The sequence below is a fragment of the Oculina patagonica genome, chromosome 2 (genome assembly GCF_052425735.1).
Source record: "Oculina patagonica isolate OP01 chromosome 2, crgOcupat, whole genome shotgun sequence".
Lineage (NCBI taxonomy): Eukaryota > Metazoa > Cnidaria > Anthozoa > Scleractinia > Oculinidae > Oculina > Oculina patagonica.
The window spans coordinates 23299176-23314511 of NC_135759.1; the positions used below are offsets into that span (position 1 = coordinate 23299176).

Below are 15336 nucleotides of genomic sequence, written 5' to 3' on the forward strand. Positions count from 1 at the left end.
GAGCATATAATGTGAGAGTTTGTACGTTTTGTTTGAAATAAAACAAAGCATTTTTTGGAATTCAAGTGGCATTTTTTAAGGAAATCAGGCATTATTTTAGCATTTTTTTTGGCTTTATGCGAGAATTTCTAGTAGCATTAAATGCCAGTTTTACTAGCATAATCGAGAAAGGCCTAGATAGAACTACTCAGTCGCCTTTATTGTTATTTCACTCACTTATAAATGGTCACACTTTTAGGTTAGGTTAAAGTTAGGATCACCTTGCAGATTTCTTATAACTTGCAAGTCAGTAAGTTAGAGTCTTATCCACCTAAATATTTGGAAGTGCAACGTATAGGGCAAGAGTAACTTATTTGTCATCTTTAACTTTAATTTATTTCTCTCAAAATATCAGAATGTGCCTTGGAATTGACGGCGTTTGCCATTAATTTTTTTGAGAGCAGGGTTCTCAGAGTCATAAACGATAAAAGTCGATGGTGTTTTTATGTTTTGTTTACATTTCAAGTTTCCCAACGAAAGAAGTCAACACTGTAAAACAACCTGGCTACAACAGCTCCTCCGTTTCAAGATTCCCATTAGGGAAAGCAGGTGTCGTTCTTGGAAAATCCTGGAAAAAGTATCCGAATAGTTTCCGATTGTTCAGTCGTCCAATCAGAAATGGTGCGAGTACTACAATTTGTCACGTGAGAAAATGGCCATCAGGACGGACACTTCACGTTACCTTCACAGCGGACAAACTCAACTGAAATCCAACGCTTCTTTCGGTTTCTGTTGCCTCGAAGTTTGTAAGGGTAAAAAGCGAAAATGTGCAACACGTTTCTAAGAAAACGCGTACGTTAGCAGTGACAAACAAAATTACCAGTTGCGATAAACCAGGTGGATAACAAGTATTAAATTCTCTTAGCATATACCGCGTACAGAACTTATCTTTCTGGTAACTGTTTTATCTTTTGGCTTGAAAGTGGAGGGTTTTTTGAAATTCAAGATGATCATAAAGACAGTTTTTGGCGGGAACTTCTCGCGAGCAGTTCGTTTGACAGCAGCTGTCTGCTATGAAGCGGCATCTCTGCTAAGAAATGCGGGCTCAGCAATCAGAAATGCACAAGCACTCAGAATAATCACCTAGAACATACAACATGTTGCTTAGCAACATCTCCGCTGAAAACCGCAGGCTCAGTAAATTCTTCGGAGCTTCCAAACGATAAACGTAGTTCAGTTCTTCTGGCTGATGAGACTTCTTGGTGAAGTAAGAATATGATAACAAAATTCAGAACAACCTACAACTACTGTTGTACCATGCTTACTCGTCGTTTCAACCTTTCAGTTCGAAAATTGAAACTTGATTAAAGATTCTCCTTTATTGAGCTCAGCGTGTTGAAGCTAGTACAATACAAAATACTATAAAGGCTTAACTAACCTTAAAACTACAAAAGCCGCTGAATAAACTACTCAGCAATTTTAAGTTTTGATTACTCATAGCTTACAGTTTAAAAATACTCTCTAACCCATATAATTATTCATTAAGAATTGTATTAATAATAAAGTATTTTTCGTTTGTCTCACGACGTAGTCACGTGTGATGGAGATCGCGACGTTTCGACTGCACACTGCTAGTCTTCATCAGGCGATAAGGTCGACTGGTTGTGCGTGAACTTATAAAGCACGCTGCCGCGCTGTGATTGGTTGGTTTTCAACAGCTATGATTGGTGCATTTCGATCCTCGCTGTTTCTTGCGCGTTTTCTTAGAAACGTGTTGCACATTTTCGCTTTTTACCCTTACAAACTTCGAGGCAACAGAAATGCACCAATCACAGCTGTTGAAAACCAACCAATCACAGCGCGGCAGCGTGCTTTATAAGTTCACGCACAACCAGTCGACCTTATCGCCTGATGAAGACTAGCAGTGTGCAGTCGAAACGTCGCGATCTCCATCACACGTGACTACGTCGTGAGACAAACGAAAAATACTTTATTATTATTGTACTCTACCACGATGAATAACCACAACATTTTTTTACGATAAGAATTGTATTGTTTGTAGCAACTTTCCGACAAGCTGATTTCATCAACACAACAAATTTCTCTCGCGGGCTAGCCGTATCTTTTATTTATATTTCTCATGATCAAATTTATTTTTTAGTGAATTCGTAAGTCAGTGTGAAAACCCCATAACTTTCATCAGCAAATAAGTCTAATGTTTCTTTAAAAATGCGATTCACTAGAACTAAACGAAAATTTTAAGAGAACTCAGTGTGAAAACAGCACTGTAATCAGGATTAAATGATGAAAACCATTGTAATTTCGTTTTGTTTTTCATTCCACAACATTTAGTTGCTTATACCTTGTGTTTCTGTAACACAGTTAATTTAATGTTTATTCTGAAATGTGGATTAAGTTAAAAGGATGTATATGTACTATAAACTAAGCTGAAATTACTAAAGGCAAGTTTTTCATCACTTTGTTATTACTACCGAATTAGCAACCTTCCCCAGGTTTTGGCTATAAAAAATGCATGACTTTTAAATATGATTAGACACTTTAAAATAAAATTCGTAATAACATAGAATTAAAGCGCCTTGCAACTCAACCCAAGTAATTATAAAATTGAAAACGTTCATTTCTGTTCCGCAAAATTTGGAACATTTAAAAATTTCGAAATTTCAAAGGTAGTTTCTTGTTAAGGTTTAAGGGCTTTTATTGACTTTTTAAGAATAGTGGGTAAATCTCTCTCAAATATGGCTATATTTACGAAAGAAACGTAAATATACATCAATTCAGACGGCTCAGTAATTAGCAAGCAAGAGCGAAATTAATGATAGGCCATAACTTGGTTCCGCGTGTTGTATGAAAAATTTCCTTCGTGTACAAATTGGATTCTTTGTTAATCGCCACGAATTAATTCTGATGAAAAATCAAACGTCACAAATTAAATCCAGCCAATTAAAAGAACAGAATATAAGTGATTTAGTAAGCACCGCGGGAAATGAGGGACAATCTATGGAACATTTATCAAAATCACTAGAAACTTTGAGTTCCTATGGTGAAGAACAGACATTAAGCATAATGGAAAATCAAGCAACGTAATCAGCAAAATCTGTGCCTGTCCTAAAAATCTTTTTCCGCGTTAAAATTATTTACTCGCACTAATGTAGGCTTTTACGGGCGCAAACGAATGATCGCGATGGCAAATAGAGTCAATGGGGTACAATATTTTCAACTAGAACTCCACTAGGTCTTAAAAGTTTTCTTTCGTATTGTGTAGTTGAGGAATTTTATGTTCACTCAATTAGTTCCTTCGGTCGTACATAAATAACGCTTAAGTTGCTAGTTATACGTGCGCTAAAAATGCGACAATAAATTTGTTGTTGAAATATTAATGGCCCAAACTAATTTTTTGGGAAAATTGCTAAAGTCATTTCGCTTTATGTACGAATGTCAACACAAGAGTCTCAAAGTTTGTCGACCGAGGTTACCCCAACACCCTTTTAAATGGATTTTAAGAACAAGGAACGTTTTTGCGTGAGTTCGCGAAAGAACGCAAAAATTGTTTTATTTTTGTTATTTTTTCCCTTTGCTATGATTGTGCCTAATCTGAATCCCAAGTATTTGTAATAATAACTAATCATAAAAGGAACCAAGGTTTCCCCAGACTCCCCGTGTAGAGTGAATAATTACAACACAAAAATGTTGCTTCTCTGCTTGAGGCGTTTTCATGACTTGCGCGAAAACAAGACTTTGAAAAGTTAAAGTACGATTATTTAACAATTTACAAATATCGATACATTCTGAACTGGTTTTGAAGTGCTTAAAGCTGGTTATATACAAGGTCTTAAAATCTGCTCGCGCGTCAAAGTCCATTAGCGACTCGGAAAAAAAGTACTTAATCAGTTAAAGACATAACAAGAAAGATACATGAGAAAATTAGATAAGTCATTTGCCAATGAAGAGAGATGGAAAAGCTTTAAGACCCTTATTAAAAATGTATAAGACAAGGAGTAGTAATAAGGGGTCACCAAGCCACTAAAGACTTGTCATTGTCGATGAAAATTCCTGAGGAGCGTTTCAAAACTAATTGGAACAGAAACGGCCCTAAAAAAGTTCAGTGAATTGCGCGGTCAAGGGTAGTTCTAAGTTCAACTCCAAGAGTCTTTCTCGATTCATAGCCTTGAAACGCAGAAACTTTGTTCTTGCTTTTGTTGAAGCTTTCTTTCTTTCTCTCGGTCGTTTTCTCTGGAGAAGAGGTTTAGTGCAAAGTTCTCCTAGTGAGCGCATCCTTCTAGTCCAGTTTCCCAATTGCCACATTGCTGCCGCGTTTAGAGACAATGCAAGACTCCACAAGGTCAGAATCACCTTCTCCGAGTGCGTACCAGTCTCGGGATGACAATAAGCCTCGCAGATCTCCTCCGCCTCTTGTGTCAATGGATGGAACTCGGAGAGACTCTCTTGTTGGGCTACAAAGGCTTGTTTACAGTTCGCAGATATTTACGCATTCACGAACGTCCCACGAAGATGCTCGACCAGTAGCGAACATTGGCGAAAACGTGGTGGAAGTGAAACCAGGTATTTTTCATTCTTTTTTACTTTTAAAGACCAGTGCCGAAGTTTAGCAGTAGTTAAGGATATTTATTTCGTAGCCGAAGACACTAAAGGGCATCATCAACAATATTAAAAAAATTGAGTTACTTATATTTCATGTCTAGAAGCGAACACATTTACAACAAGTGTAAAATAGTCTTGTTTTTTCTATGTCAAACGTTTAAGAACACAAAGGTCAAACAACCCTTATCAAAAATACTGAAATTCTTTCGCTTGCGCTCTAAATTACCATTATTTATTATGCTTTTTAATGATTCATGATTTGTCACAAAGTAATATTTTCACTCAGCATGAAATCATCATTAAGGATTTAATCATTCCACAAGAGGTCTTCTATGCGCGCTTTCACTCGACAACACTTTCACCCGCGACGGCTTCATACGCAAGATATCTTACCATGGCGGTTAATAACATGAAACAGGCATATGTGATGTTCACGATAACAGAAACTCGCTGAATGTTGAGGTTTTTTAAGTAAAAATATAATTGGAATTGTACATAGCTGTCACGACATTTGCTTCTTCAAGTTGACCCTTGCTTAAAAGCTTAAGTCGGGAGCAAATACATGACTTTTAATCGCCTGATGGATATGTAATCACCGAGTCAATAAGGACGCGTGTTTCCTTGTCGGTTTGATAAGTAATGGCTAGAAAATCGCGAACAAAGAAAGGAAATGTTGGTAATTATTTTTTATTCATAAATAAACGATGTCCGGATTTTGAGAGATAATTCCATTTCCTTTTCGACAATTGAGAAATTAAAAAGAAGATGCCTATGAATCTCATCAAATTTGCCTTGTCTCAGAATATTGAAATACCATGTTGGAATAGTCGCTAAAAGATGAAATCATTTATTTTTCGCTCAATAGAATTTCACTCTCATCACATTCAAAATAATAGGTCACGCCTGGTGAAGCTCTCGTTTTATTTTCTTCAGTATACCTTTTAAAAAGTGTGCACGATTTATTGACCAGGTCTTTTTTGTTTGAAATTGAAGTAATAAAGCGCATCCATGTATCCCTGTTGCTGAAAAATGTCACTAAAACAGGACTGTTTAAAGCTCCGGTACAAGGGTACAATATTCTATTTAGTTAGCGCTTTTTTGCAAGTACCTTTAAGAGTTCTCGGAAAGTTCTCATGTCTTGTCGCCATTTTCAATACAGCTTTTTTTTCCCAGCGAAAAGTGTGGGAAAGAAGTCTCGTAGTTTTTTTTGAAGGGAGAAGAAGACTTTGTAGGCTATGGACCCGCGAAATTCCATCAAAAGAGATTACTGACTTATTCCCCCGGCTTGATGGAAACGGTGGCTTCACTGTCGCTCTGTAAAGTAAATAGTACACGCCTTTATGCTACAGCCCAAATATAGCCTGAGTATCAGGCTTTTCTAAAGGGGAAGGGAGAAAAGGAAGAAGCTTTCCCAATGCAAAGACTATTGCATATCTACTTTCATCTCAAACACCGACTTTGCAAGCTATAGTCTTGGCACGTTTATGAATTTCGAAAATCTTGCGCACATAAAAGTTAGGCGACTATGAACTAATTCTTCTTGTGAAATAGCAAAAATCCTTTAAACCATCAAGTCATGCATTTCAATCTGCAACAGAAATTGTATAGCCATGTTTTCGCCTATTCTATTCAGTGCAGAACCTCAAAAAGACAACTTGAAAGCAAAATATAACAATGTGTTAATATCATTAAAAATTGTTCCTTATATTTGTAGGTCCTAGGCCTGCTCATTCGCAACCCCGGCCAAGTCTCCCAAGTCCAAAGCCCAAAAGAAGCAGGACTTCGTTCACGCCTGCGCAGTTAGAGCGACTGGAAGAGGAATTTTCAGTCGATATGTATGTGGTCGGCTTGAAGAGAATGAAGCTGGCAAACGAGTTAAACCTGTCGGAGAGACAGGTTAAGGTCTGGTTCCAGAACAGAAGAATGAAGTACAAAAGAGAGAGGGCAAAGTCCAGATCTGACGGAGGAAAATGAACTGTTACCAGGGCAACCTGACGTCACGGGAAACCTCTGTTGTCCGATATTCAGTGTTTTTATCGATGTACCTTTATTGTCACTTGATTGTCTACATAAATAATATATTTTGAATTTAAATTGCAACAAATTACAATGGGCGTCAAAGACAATTTTCTTTTACCAAGCAGTTGCATATTTAAAGTCCACAAGGTTAAAACCATACTCTGTATTGAGCAAGTCTAAAAATCGTTTTTTTTTTCGCACCGTGTAACATCAGATAGCTGTTTATGAGCAGGCCTCCAGTAAGCAGCGAGTAATCAAGGATCTTATAACATCTCCAAATTCACAAGGATGCAAACGACACCAAACGAGACTGTCACAAGTGCGTCGTTTTCATAATTCCTTCTCGGAAGACTAACTAAGCCCATGACTTAAAGCAAGATGTTGTAAGTTTGGTTGGAGAAGAAGAACTGAACGGAAGTGCTTTGAGGTTTCTCCCGCGATTTTCGACTGTCTTCGTAATTTCTTAAGGTAGAACGAAAGCCACACACAGAGCAAAAAGGTCGGGTAAGAATGCGCTTTTTTAAACCAAAGCAGCTGTCAGAACTATTGATCAGAATTATTGTAAAGAGCTACTATAAGTTTAAAGCAGCTGGTGAAATTGTTGATGGTCGCAAATATGTATATACAGCATGTTAAAATTAAAGTTCCTCTGTGGAGTTACAATCAATTATAATCGATCAGGCAATCGATGAATCAATCTATCTATCTTTTCCGTCAGTCAGTCAATCAGTCAGTCAGTCAGTCAGTCAGTCAGTCAGCCAGTCAGTCAGTCAGTCAGTTCATAGGCCATTTTAAGGATACGGCGACCATATTGATTTTGCCCCCTTGGCATCCTATAATGCTTATTAAAATGATTTGTTCTTTTATTGTAATAATTATGCAATTACCATAATAAAAGAAATAAAATATTATTGGATGCTCTGGGAGCAAAATCAACATCCGTAAAACGGCCTTTTTTGATCGCAAGAATCAAGACAAAAACCTCCTTCCTAGGACCCCCTAGAGTTCTCTACAAATATGCGCAAATATGTTCAATGAGGGAAAGGTTTACGTGATAAACCCCAGACGTAGCAGCATTACAAGGGCAGGATAGAAAATCACACTTTTTTTAAGTGCCGGGAAACGGTGCGAATCGTGTGGAGTCACCCCAAACTTTTTTTTTCTCGGAAATGTTTTTCTATTGCTACGTGCACGCCAGTAGAATGCAAACAAAGACGGATTTTGCGCCTGATTTTTAACGCCGCCGAGATTTTTTTGTATGTTCAGCCGATTTCTCACTTGATGTTTCTCGTCACTGAAAAATATCTCGGACGAAAAATCCGTCAGAGTTTGTATTCAACAACCGAAAAATGGCGAAGCTTCACTTTTGCCACACCGGTAGCCGTTATCACTGTTTTCCCCTTTCCGTTTAACAAGGTTAATAGAGTAAAATTATAATGGTTATGAAGTCCGGCAAACTTCAAATAGGCAAACAAGAAGCTAAAGATTTATGTTGGAATTTCCACCACTATGCACAATCTTTTGTTTTGGGATTACAGTAAACGCTATGCATGAATTACATAACAGTGATGTTTCTATTGGTTAGTTACTCAAACAGAAGCAGACAACTATTGTGTTTCATGCACGGTCAAGGCCAAAAAATGTGAAATGCAAGCAGGGTTCGAAGCCAATTCATTACAAATTCTATACATATCACCTTTTAAAAGCGGTTTCTAAACAAAAAATGGCGTGGATATATCGAACAAGGACACAGAGGCTCAGAGAAATAACAGGAATAAGTGTTAATTGTTATATTCACGCCCTCTGATTGGTCAAAATCTGTGATGATTTGATTATGCCATGCCAACATGCGGTTTCCACGAAAATCTGGTTATAAACTGCGCGCAAAGTTCTTTCCCTACATATTTAACGACTCTTGACTTCTGCCGAAAGCGTTGCCTTTCCGTTAAAGAAGTTTAAGCGCAAGTAACTAAACATTTAATTCAAATTTTTCTCATTCATCCTACATCAAGATGGTAAGCAGAATTCAAATGCAGATATTTTGCTTGTCTTCGTAAAGCTTCGATTTTCATTACCTGACTTTATTTTGAACTTAAAGTTTTCAGTGTTCTTAAATAATCACAAGTTGCAGATTAACGCAAATGCTCCCTTTCATGTTGATTTGTAGCGTGAATGCATTTCAATCCACGTTGGCCAAGCCGGAGTTCAGATCGGCAACGCTTGTTGGGAGTTGTACTGCTTGGAGCATGGAATTCAGCCTGATGGCCAGATGCCGAGCGACAAAACTATCGGCGGCGGAGATGATTCCTTCAACACATTTTTCAGCGAGACCGGGTCTGGGAAACATGTTCCTCGTGCCGTGTTCGTTGACTTGGAACCCACCGTTGTCGGTAAGTTTCATTTGAGTTGTTTTCTGATCGCTCTAAGAAAGAGCGTAGTTAGTACTTTTCGTCGGATGTATAGTTAAAAGTTTTTCGACAGATTGAAGTTCCAACACAAAATCTATGACATTCGGATACGAAAACTATTTTCTTAAAGGGACTATGTCACGGATTTTACCAGATTTTGAACAGCAAAAATTCATATTTCTGTCGCAGGAAACCTAAAAATAAAAGTCCATTTTTATTTCAAGTTACTATATTAGAGCACTGAAACTGTTAACTGCGGATGGCTCGGATGGAAACGGATTGCAACTTGAAAAAGTTAGGCTAACGTTTTCAAGTTATTTCCCCAAGTCTTCAAAAGACATCGATATTTATAGCCGTAGCTTATTTTTATCCGAAAAATAAGGTTATATGTTTCTTTAGATGTACCAAGATAACGTTTTTTATGGGTTAAGTTGCCTACCACTAATTCCAGAACAGTTCAGACACACAATCTGCGAAATCCCCGTGACGTAGCATACTTGTTTGCTGGTTTGGAACAAAGATTTCTCCTAAGCAACTTCCACAACAAAAACAAGCCTGCCAAATCTCAGACGCCAAAAATCTTTTTTGAATTAGTCCTTCGCAGATATAAGTCCATGGTCTGATATTTAGATATAGCTGTTACAGATGTAAAGATATACTAGTTATGCAACGCTTTTGAGTGGTATACTATGGAATATCCCACGAGTCACTTGTATTTTCTCGGTATACACACGAGCCTTTAGGCGAGTGTGTATGCCAAAAAAATACAAGTGACAAGTTGGATATTCCATAGTTTACCACGAGAAAGTGTTGTGTAACTATTTTATACCATGCCATAGAAAATACGCTTACTAAATTTCGTCGAGAATACAGTCGCAGCGCACTATGGGTAAGTTGGGCTGAATACCGTCGAATATACAACGGCTTCCCTGTATTCTAATTGGCTGTATTTTCTATGGCATGGTATAAAGAAAGATATAACTTTTCTGATTACAAGGCCTCTAGTTTTGTGCTAGAAGAATGCTCAGACCGACTTGTTTTGCGTTTCAAATAGAAGTCCTCCCTGAAAAGAAGCCCATCTGAAAGGGACGTTTGAAAAAAATAGAAGCTCAAGGCTTATTTTTGCAATTTGGAACAGATTTCGACTGAGTGTCGTAGAACCAAAACCAAAGTAATCACCTTGACCAATTACAAACGACACACACAATCCAGTGAACCAATAAAAACTTGAAGCAAATACATGTAGCCGGCGTGAAGCGCAGGAAGAGGTGCGCGTGCGAGTCATGATTGGTTTTGTAATTGATTTTACTTCTGATTGGTTGAAAAAAGGGCGGCAGTTTTTTAAACCAATCACTAAGCTTAGTAATGCAAAACCAAAGAAAATGCTAATTACTTTCGACACTCGAGTGAAAAACCGCTCCAACAAACCATTCTTGAACAAAAACAAAAGCAAGACCAACTTAGTTTTCTGTTAAGAGAACGCCTTTCTTTTCTTGGAAAAATCTGCTGATGAAATGTTTTTTGTTTCAGTATTATGTTTCTCTTGGTTTCAGATGAGGTTCGTACTGGTACCTACAGACAGCTGTTTCACCCCGAACAGTTAATCACTGGCAAAGAAGATGCCGCTAACAACTATGCTCGTGGGCACTACACAGTAGGAAAGGAGATGATTGACGTTGTTCTTGACAGGATCAGAAAACTGGTAAGGTTGATGCAGTTTACGTAGTGAATTTCTGTTCCGCCATGGTTTTTACCCTCCCTGACAAGCCACTTCAAAATTAATAAATTAACAGTAAGGTAGGTCGAGGTCAGGAGACCTTAAAGAAACCAACAGGCTTATAAAGAGATGCAACCTCGGTTAGCAATATGTTAAAAATTTAGTTGTAGATGTGCGGCTAGGTCAATAGGCCAATTGCGATATATTAATATTCTAACTTGGCTCCGAGGCTTGGGGGAATAAAACAAAAGAAATGATTTATTCATTCCTGAACCTCGACGTGATATCAGGGTCGTAACCAGGTATATTTTTTCATCGCTGATCCCACATGTTAGCTCTAACTTTTGATCCCTGATCCCCAAAATGCGGCAACATTTGATCCCTGATTCCATTCTGATCCCATCTGATTGGCCGATCCGGATCCCATGACTTGTGATCCGGGATCCCGGGTCCATGATCCCGATCCCGGGGCTGTGATCCCGATCCCAAGGCTGTGATCCCTGATCCCATATACCTGGTTACGACCCTGTGATATCTTTTGTTTTATTCCAAGTTAGAATTTTAATATATCGGAAATGGCCTATTCAGACACATTTCATTAAAAATTCCATCACTGTTTTCTTAAAAGTAGAAAAACTAGTCGAATCATTAATCTGGCGAGAATTCCAAATTTTAGGACCCAAGTAAAGTATTGTAAACTGCTTAGATTAGTACAACAGTGATGTGGTCGATAAAACTTGGCTATTCTTATGTCATAACTGTGAATTTGATCAATTAAAGGAAACAAACTGAGAAACATCGGAGGCAATAATTGGTTATGATTTATAAAGTTGGGTATTTTAAAATGGTCCGCAATTATAATAGTTTAATATTGTCTTCCTTGTCAGGCTGACCAGTGCACTGGCTTACAAGGTTTTCTCATTTTCCATTCCTTTGGGGGAGGTACTGGCTCTGGCTTCTCATCTCTGCTTATGGAACGTTTGTCTGTTGATTATGGCAAGAAATCCAAGCTGGAATTTGCCATCTACCCGGCCCCGCAAGTCTCCACGGCGGTCGTCGAGCCTTACAACTCCATTCTGACCACTCACACCACCTTGGAACACTCTGACTGTGCCTTCATGGTGGACAATGAGGCCATTTACGACATCTGCCGCCGTAACTTGGACATTGAGAGGCCTACTTACACCAATCTGAACAGACTGATTGGTCAGATCGTGTCCTCCATCACTGCCTCACTTCGTTTTGATGGTGCTCTGAATGTTGACTTGACCGAGTTTCAGGTATCTGTCTGCTACAAAATGTTTTTCTCGAGTAAATCCATTGCTTTATAGGGCTCAAAATAATTTACTGACGGCTGCCGGTCATATTCGTTAACCGGCTTCAAAACAGATTTTAACTCGGTTAAATGTCATTTCTGACCAGTCAATACATTTAAAACCGAGTAATTTTAAACTTCCACTCGTTTTTGCTGTTCTTTGAATTGTCTAGAAGAAGACCAACTATTTCTTCACTGTTTTGGCTGGCTTGCATTGAAAGGGAGATGATAATGACAAGCCATTAAGATTTAACTGATGCAAACTATCAGGAGTGCTAAATACATTGACACTTAATTAAATAAAGTGATTTATTTATACTTTTATCTCCCATGTTGTTTTCCTTCTCTCTAGCTCTTAAACTAAATGCCCAGTTACTAAGCTTCCAATGTTCTTCCGTCACGGTACGTTCTTTACGTCTACGTGAAAAGTTACTCTAAATTGGTGTCATAAATGCTAGTTATTTTATTTTGTCCGGACAAATTGTCATCTTGACCATATTCCGTTAACTGGCTGTTATAAAATTCAGGCAGAAAGCTAACTTTTGATATTCACTGTTGTAGACCAACTTGGTGCCATACCCACGTATTCACTTCCCTCTGGCCACCTATGCTCCTGTTATCTCTGCCGAGAAAGCCTACCACGAGCAGTTGACTGTTGCGGAAATCACCAATGCTTGCTTTGAGCCAGCCAATCAGATGGTCAAATGTGACCCACGTCACGGCAAATACATGGCTTGCTGTCTGCTGTTTCGAGGTGATGTTGTGCCAAAGGATGTGAACGCAGCTATTGCAACAATAAAGACCAAGAGAACTATTCAGTTTGTGGACTGGTGCCCAACTGGATTCAAGGTTTGTTATTTAAAATTCCAAATATTTAGAGCAGTTTTCAATTGAGACAATGTAGTAAAACCAAGTACCAATGTAATAACTCTAAGCCCTTTAAATCACGTACAGGATCGCATATTAATCTGTTGAATCCAATCAAAATTCTCTGAAGCAAATTCTTGGGTACCTGGCTCATAAATCGGTGAAATGGGAGAAATGTGTGCCATAAGTGAATCCGGTCCTTAACTTCAGACTGGACGAGAAAGTGGCGCGAGATTCATTTAAACCAATCACTAAAGCGTAGTTAATGCAAAACCAAAGCTAAATGCTAATTACTCCTTCGCCACTCAATTGAAAATTCTGTTCTATTTATCATACATATCTTTAGCCTCAAAATCTTCTTGAGAAATGAAACAAACCATCAATGTAGTGAATATTACTGTTTTACCTGGGCCCAGTTGTTTGAATCGGGTGCATAAGCGCATATTGACCGGATCCCCAAATCACTATCCAGTGGGATAGCATAGTGTTGTTTTGTTAGCATTCTCCACTGGATAGCGATTTATATAGCTCTTGATATCCACACCTTTATAACAAAAGGGCTCCTGAGTGTTTTAACTATGTTCTTTATCTTTCAACTGTGAGCAAAGAAAACTGATAATTATATGGTATTTTTCAGGTTGGCATCAACTACCAGCCTCCAACAGTTGTTCCTGGCGGTGACCTGGCCAAGGTTCAGCGCGCTGTGTGTATGTTGAGTAACACCACAGCTATTGCTGAGGCTTGGGCCCGTCTGGATCACAAGTTTGATCTGATGTACGCCAAGCGTGCGTTCGTCCACTGGTACGTGGGTGAGGGGATGGAGGAAGGAGAGTTCTCCGAGGCTCGTGAAGATTTGGCTGCATTGGAAAAGGATTACGAGGAAGTTGGCGTGGATTCTGCTGACGCCGAAGGCGAGGAGGAAGAAGGAGACGAGTACTAATCACGTGGCTGAGACAAGTCAGTGGTGTATTACTAATCACGTAATCGTAGTACTAATCACGTGGACGTTCTGCCGCCTTGTTTGCTATCGAATTTGAGCAATAAAAGTTTATTTACAATTATTTAATGTCCTAGTCTCTCTCGAGTCTTTCATTTAATCTCTCTCAAATTTGGCTACCCCCTCCCCTCCCCTCGTAAATTAAGGCTCGTAGCGTTTAAAATACAAGTGGCAGAGTTTCCGATGATAACTTCAGTCGTATAAGCGTTGAAGGTTTACGTTACGCATTCTTATCTCGTTCGTAGCGTAGCGTTTGGAGTAGGAAAAAAACAGCTTCTAGTAGGGTAAGGTTAACGTCAGGTCGTGAAGTCTTAATAAAAAGAAAGATTCCGCTCAGTCACATTAATACATTTGTCTAAGTGACCCCGATTAACCCCAACAAGGTTAAGAAGCATTCTCGAGAAAGCTAATGTCAAACCTCGTAAAAAAAATTTAAACGCGTTATTTTGTTTTGAACTAACGTGAATCGACTGTGGTAACTTGATTTTTTTCTTTATTGCTTGAATGTTCAGCGGAAACCGTCTTTATGTCCCCAGAGCCAGCTCCTATTAAAATTTTAGATTGAAGCTCTCTTATTGGTCAAAATCTGTGATATACGTCTAACGTCAACATACAGTTGGCATGGTTACAGTACCGTGAAAATTCTGAAAATAAGCGCCGCCCGACTATATAGAGGATAATACACGTTGCGCGGAGATATGAAATTTATCTTCGAGCTGCGCTCACTCGTAAGAAATCGAATTGAACACGAGAATTTTCCCTGCTGAGATTTATCACACAAGAATTTATCCCTGCTTAGACAGCCTACCATGAGCAGTCGACTGTTGCGGAAATATTTTTTGACAAATTTCTTGAAAGTTATTGAAGTCCCCCAGGTGATACCTGGAAGTCCCCCTTGTGAAACGTCATCGCTTCTGCATACATTGCGTGCAGTTTAGTTTTAAACGTTTTAACCTTCGTCGTTTCAGGTGTTGCGGTCTGGTCCTACTAAAAAATCAGTAAGAATCGGAGTAATTGGAGCATTGAGTTAGGGGGGGGGGGGGATTTGGGGTGGAGGAGCCGGTGCCATGAGGTTTAAAACAGACGTTCTAGGTTTGATAGAGTGGAAGGCCGGATTAGACGAGAAAGGTATTCAAAATGTGTGAAAACTACTTTAAAAATAAAGTAGCCACATGTAAATCGACTGTCACTGCGATATTTATCTTTCAATTTAGGACCCTTAGAGTAGACCCGTAGAGTTCTTTAAAAATATCCACAGAAAACAGATTCTGATTGGTTTATTTGCCCTTATTACATGTATCTATAGAACAATAGGAGAACCAAAAAGTATCCAGGGAGGGAGGTAATAGGCATATGTCACCGATGCGCTTTTTTCGGGCAATAGGCCACCACCACATGAAAGAACCCGGTGAGA

General features: G+C 38.8%; 2 protein-coding genes across 2 annotated transcripts; both read left to right on the top strand.

The window, feature by feature from the left end:
• The first annotated feature begins 3977 nt into the window (after nt 1-3977).
• Nucleotides 3978-7486, top strand: LOC144641867 (homeobox protein Hox-D3a-like). Its single transcript, XM_078500880.1, has 3 exons — nt 3978-4560; nt 6314-7331; nt 7369-7486. Exons 1-2 carry the CDS (start codon nt 4323-4325, stop codon nt 6571-6573), a joined length of 498 nt encoding a protein of 165 aa, XP_078357006.1. The 5' UTR covers nt 3978-4322; the 3' UTR covers nt 6574-7331; nt 7369-7486.
• Nucleotides 7487-8505: 1019 nt separating this feature from the next.
• LOC144643618 (tubulin alpha-1 chain) lies at nt 8506-13865 on the top strand. The gene is made up of 6 exons (XM_078502925.1): nt 8506-8633; nt 8786-9008; nt 10580-10728; nt 11631-12023; nt 12620-12907; nt 13563-13865. The coding sequence occupies exons 1-6, from the start codon at nt 8631-8633 to the stop codon at nt 13863-13865; spliced, it is 1359 nt and encodes a 452-aa protein (XP_078359051.1). The 5' UTR covers nt 8506-8630.
• The last annotated feature ends 1471 nt before the right edge of the window (nt 13866-15336 follow it).

Coding starts and splice junctions, on each gene's coding strand:
- LOC144643618 (XM_078502925.1), top strand. Junction 12,024..12,619: donor TTGACTTGACCGAGTTTCAG/GTATCTGTCTGC, acceptor TCACTGTTGTAG/ACCAACTTGGTGCCATACCC. Junction 12,908..13,562: donor GGTGCCCAACTGGATTCAAG/GTTTGTTATTTA, acceptor GGTATTTTTCAG/GTTGGCATCAACTACCAGCC.
- LOC144641867 (XM_078500880.1), top strand. CDS start 4,323: ATGCAAGACTCCACAAGGTCAGAATCACCTTCTCCGAGTGCGTACCAG. Junction 4,561..6,313: donor CGTGGTGGAAGTGAAACCAG/GTATTTTTCATT, acceptor TTATATTTGTAG/GTCCTAGGCCTGCTCATTCG.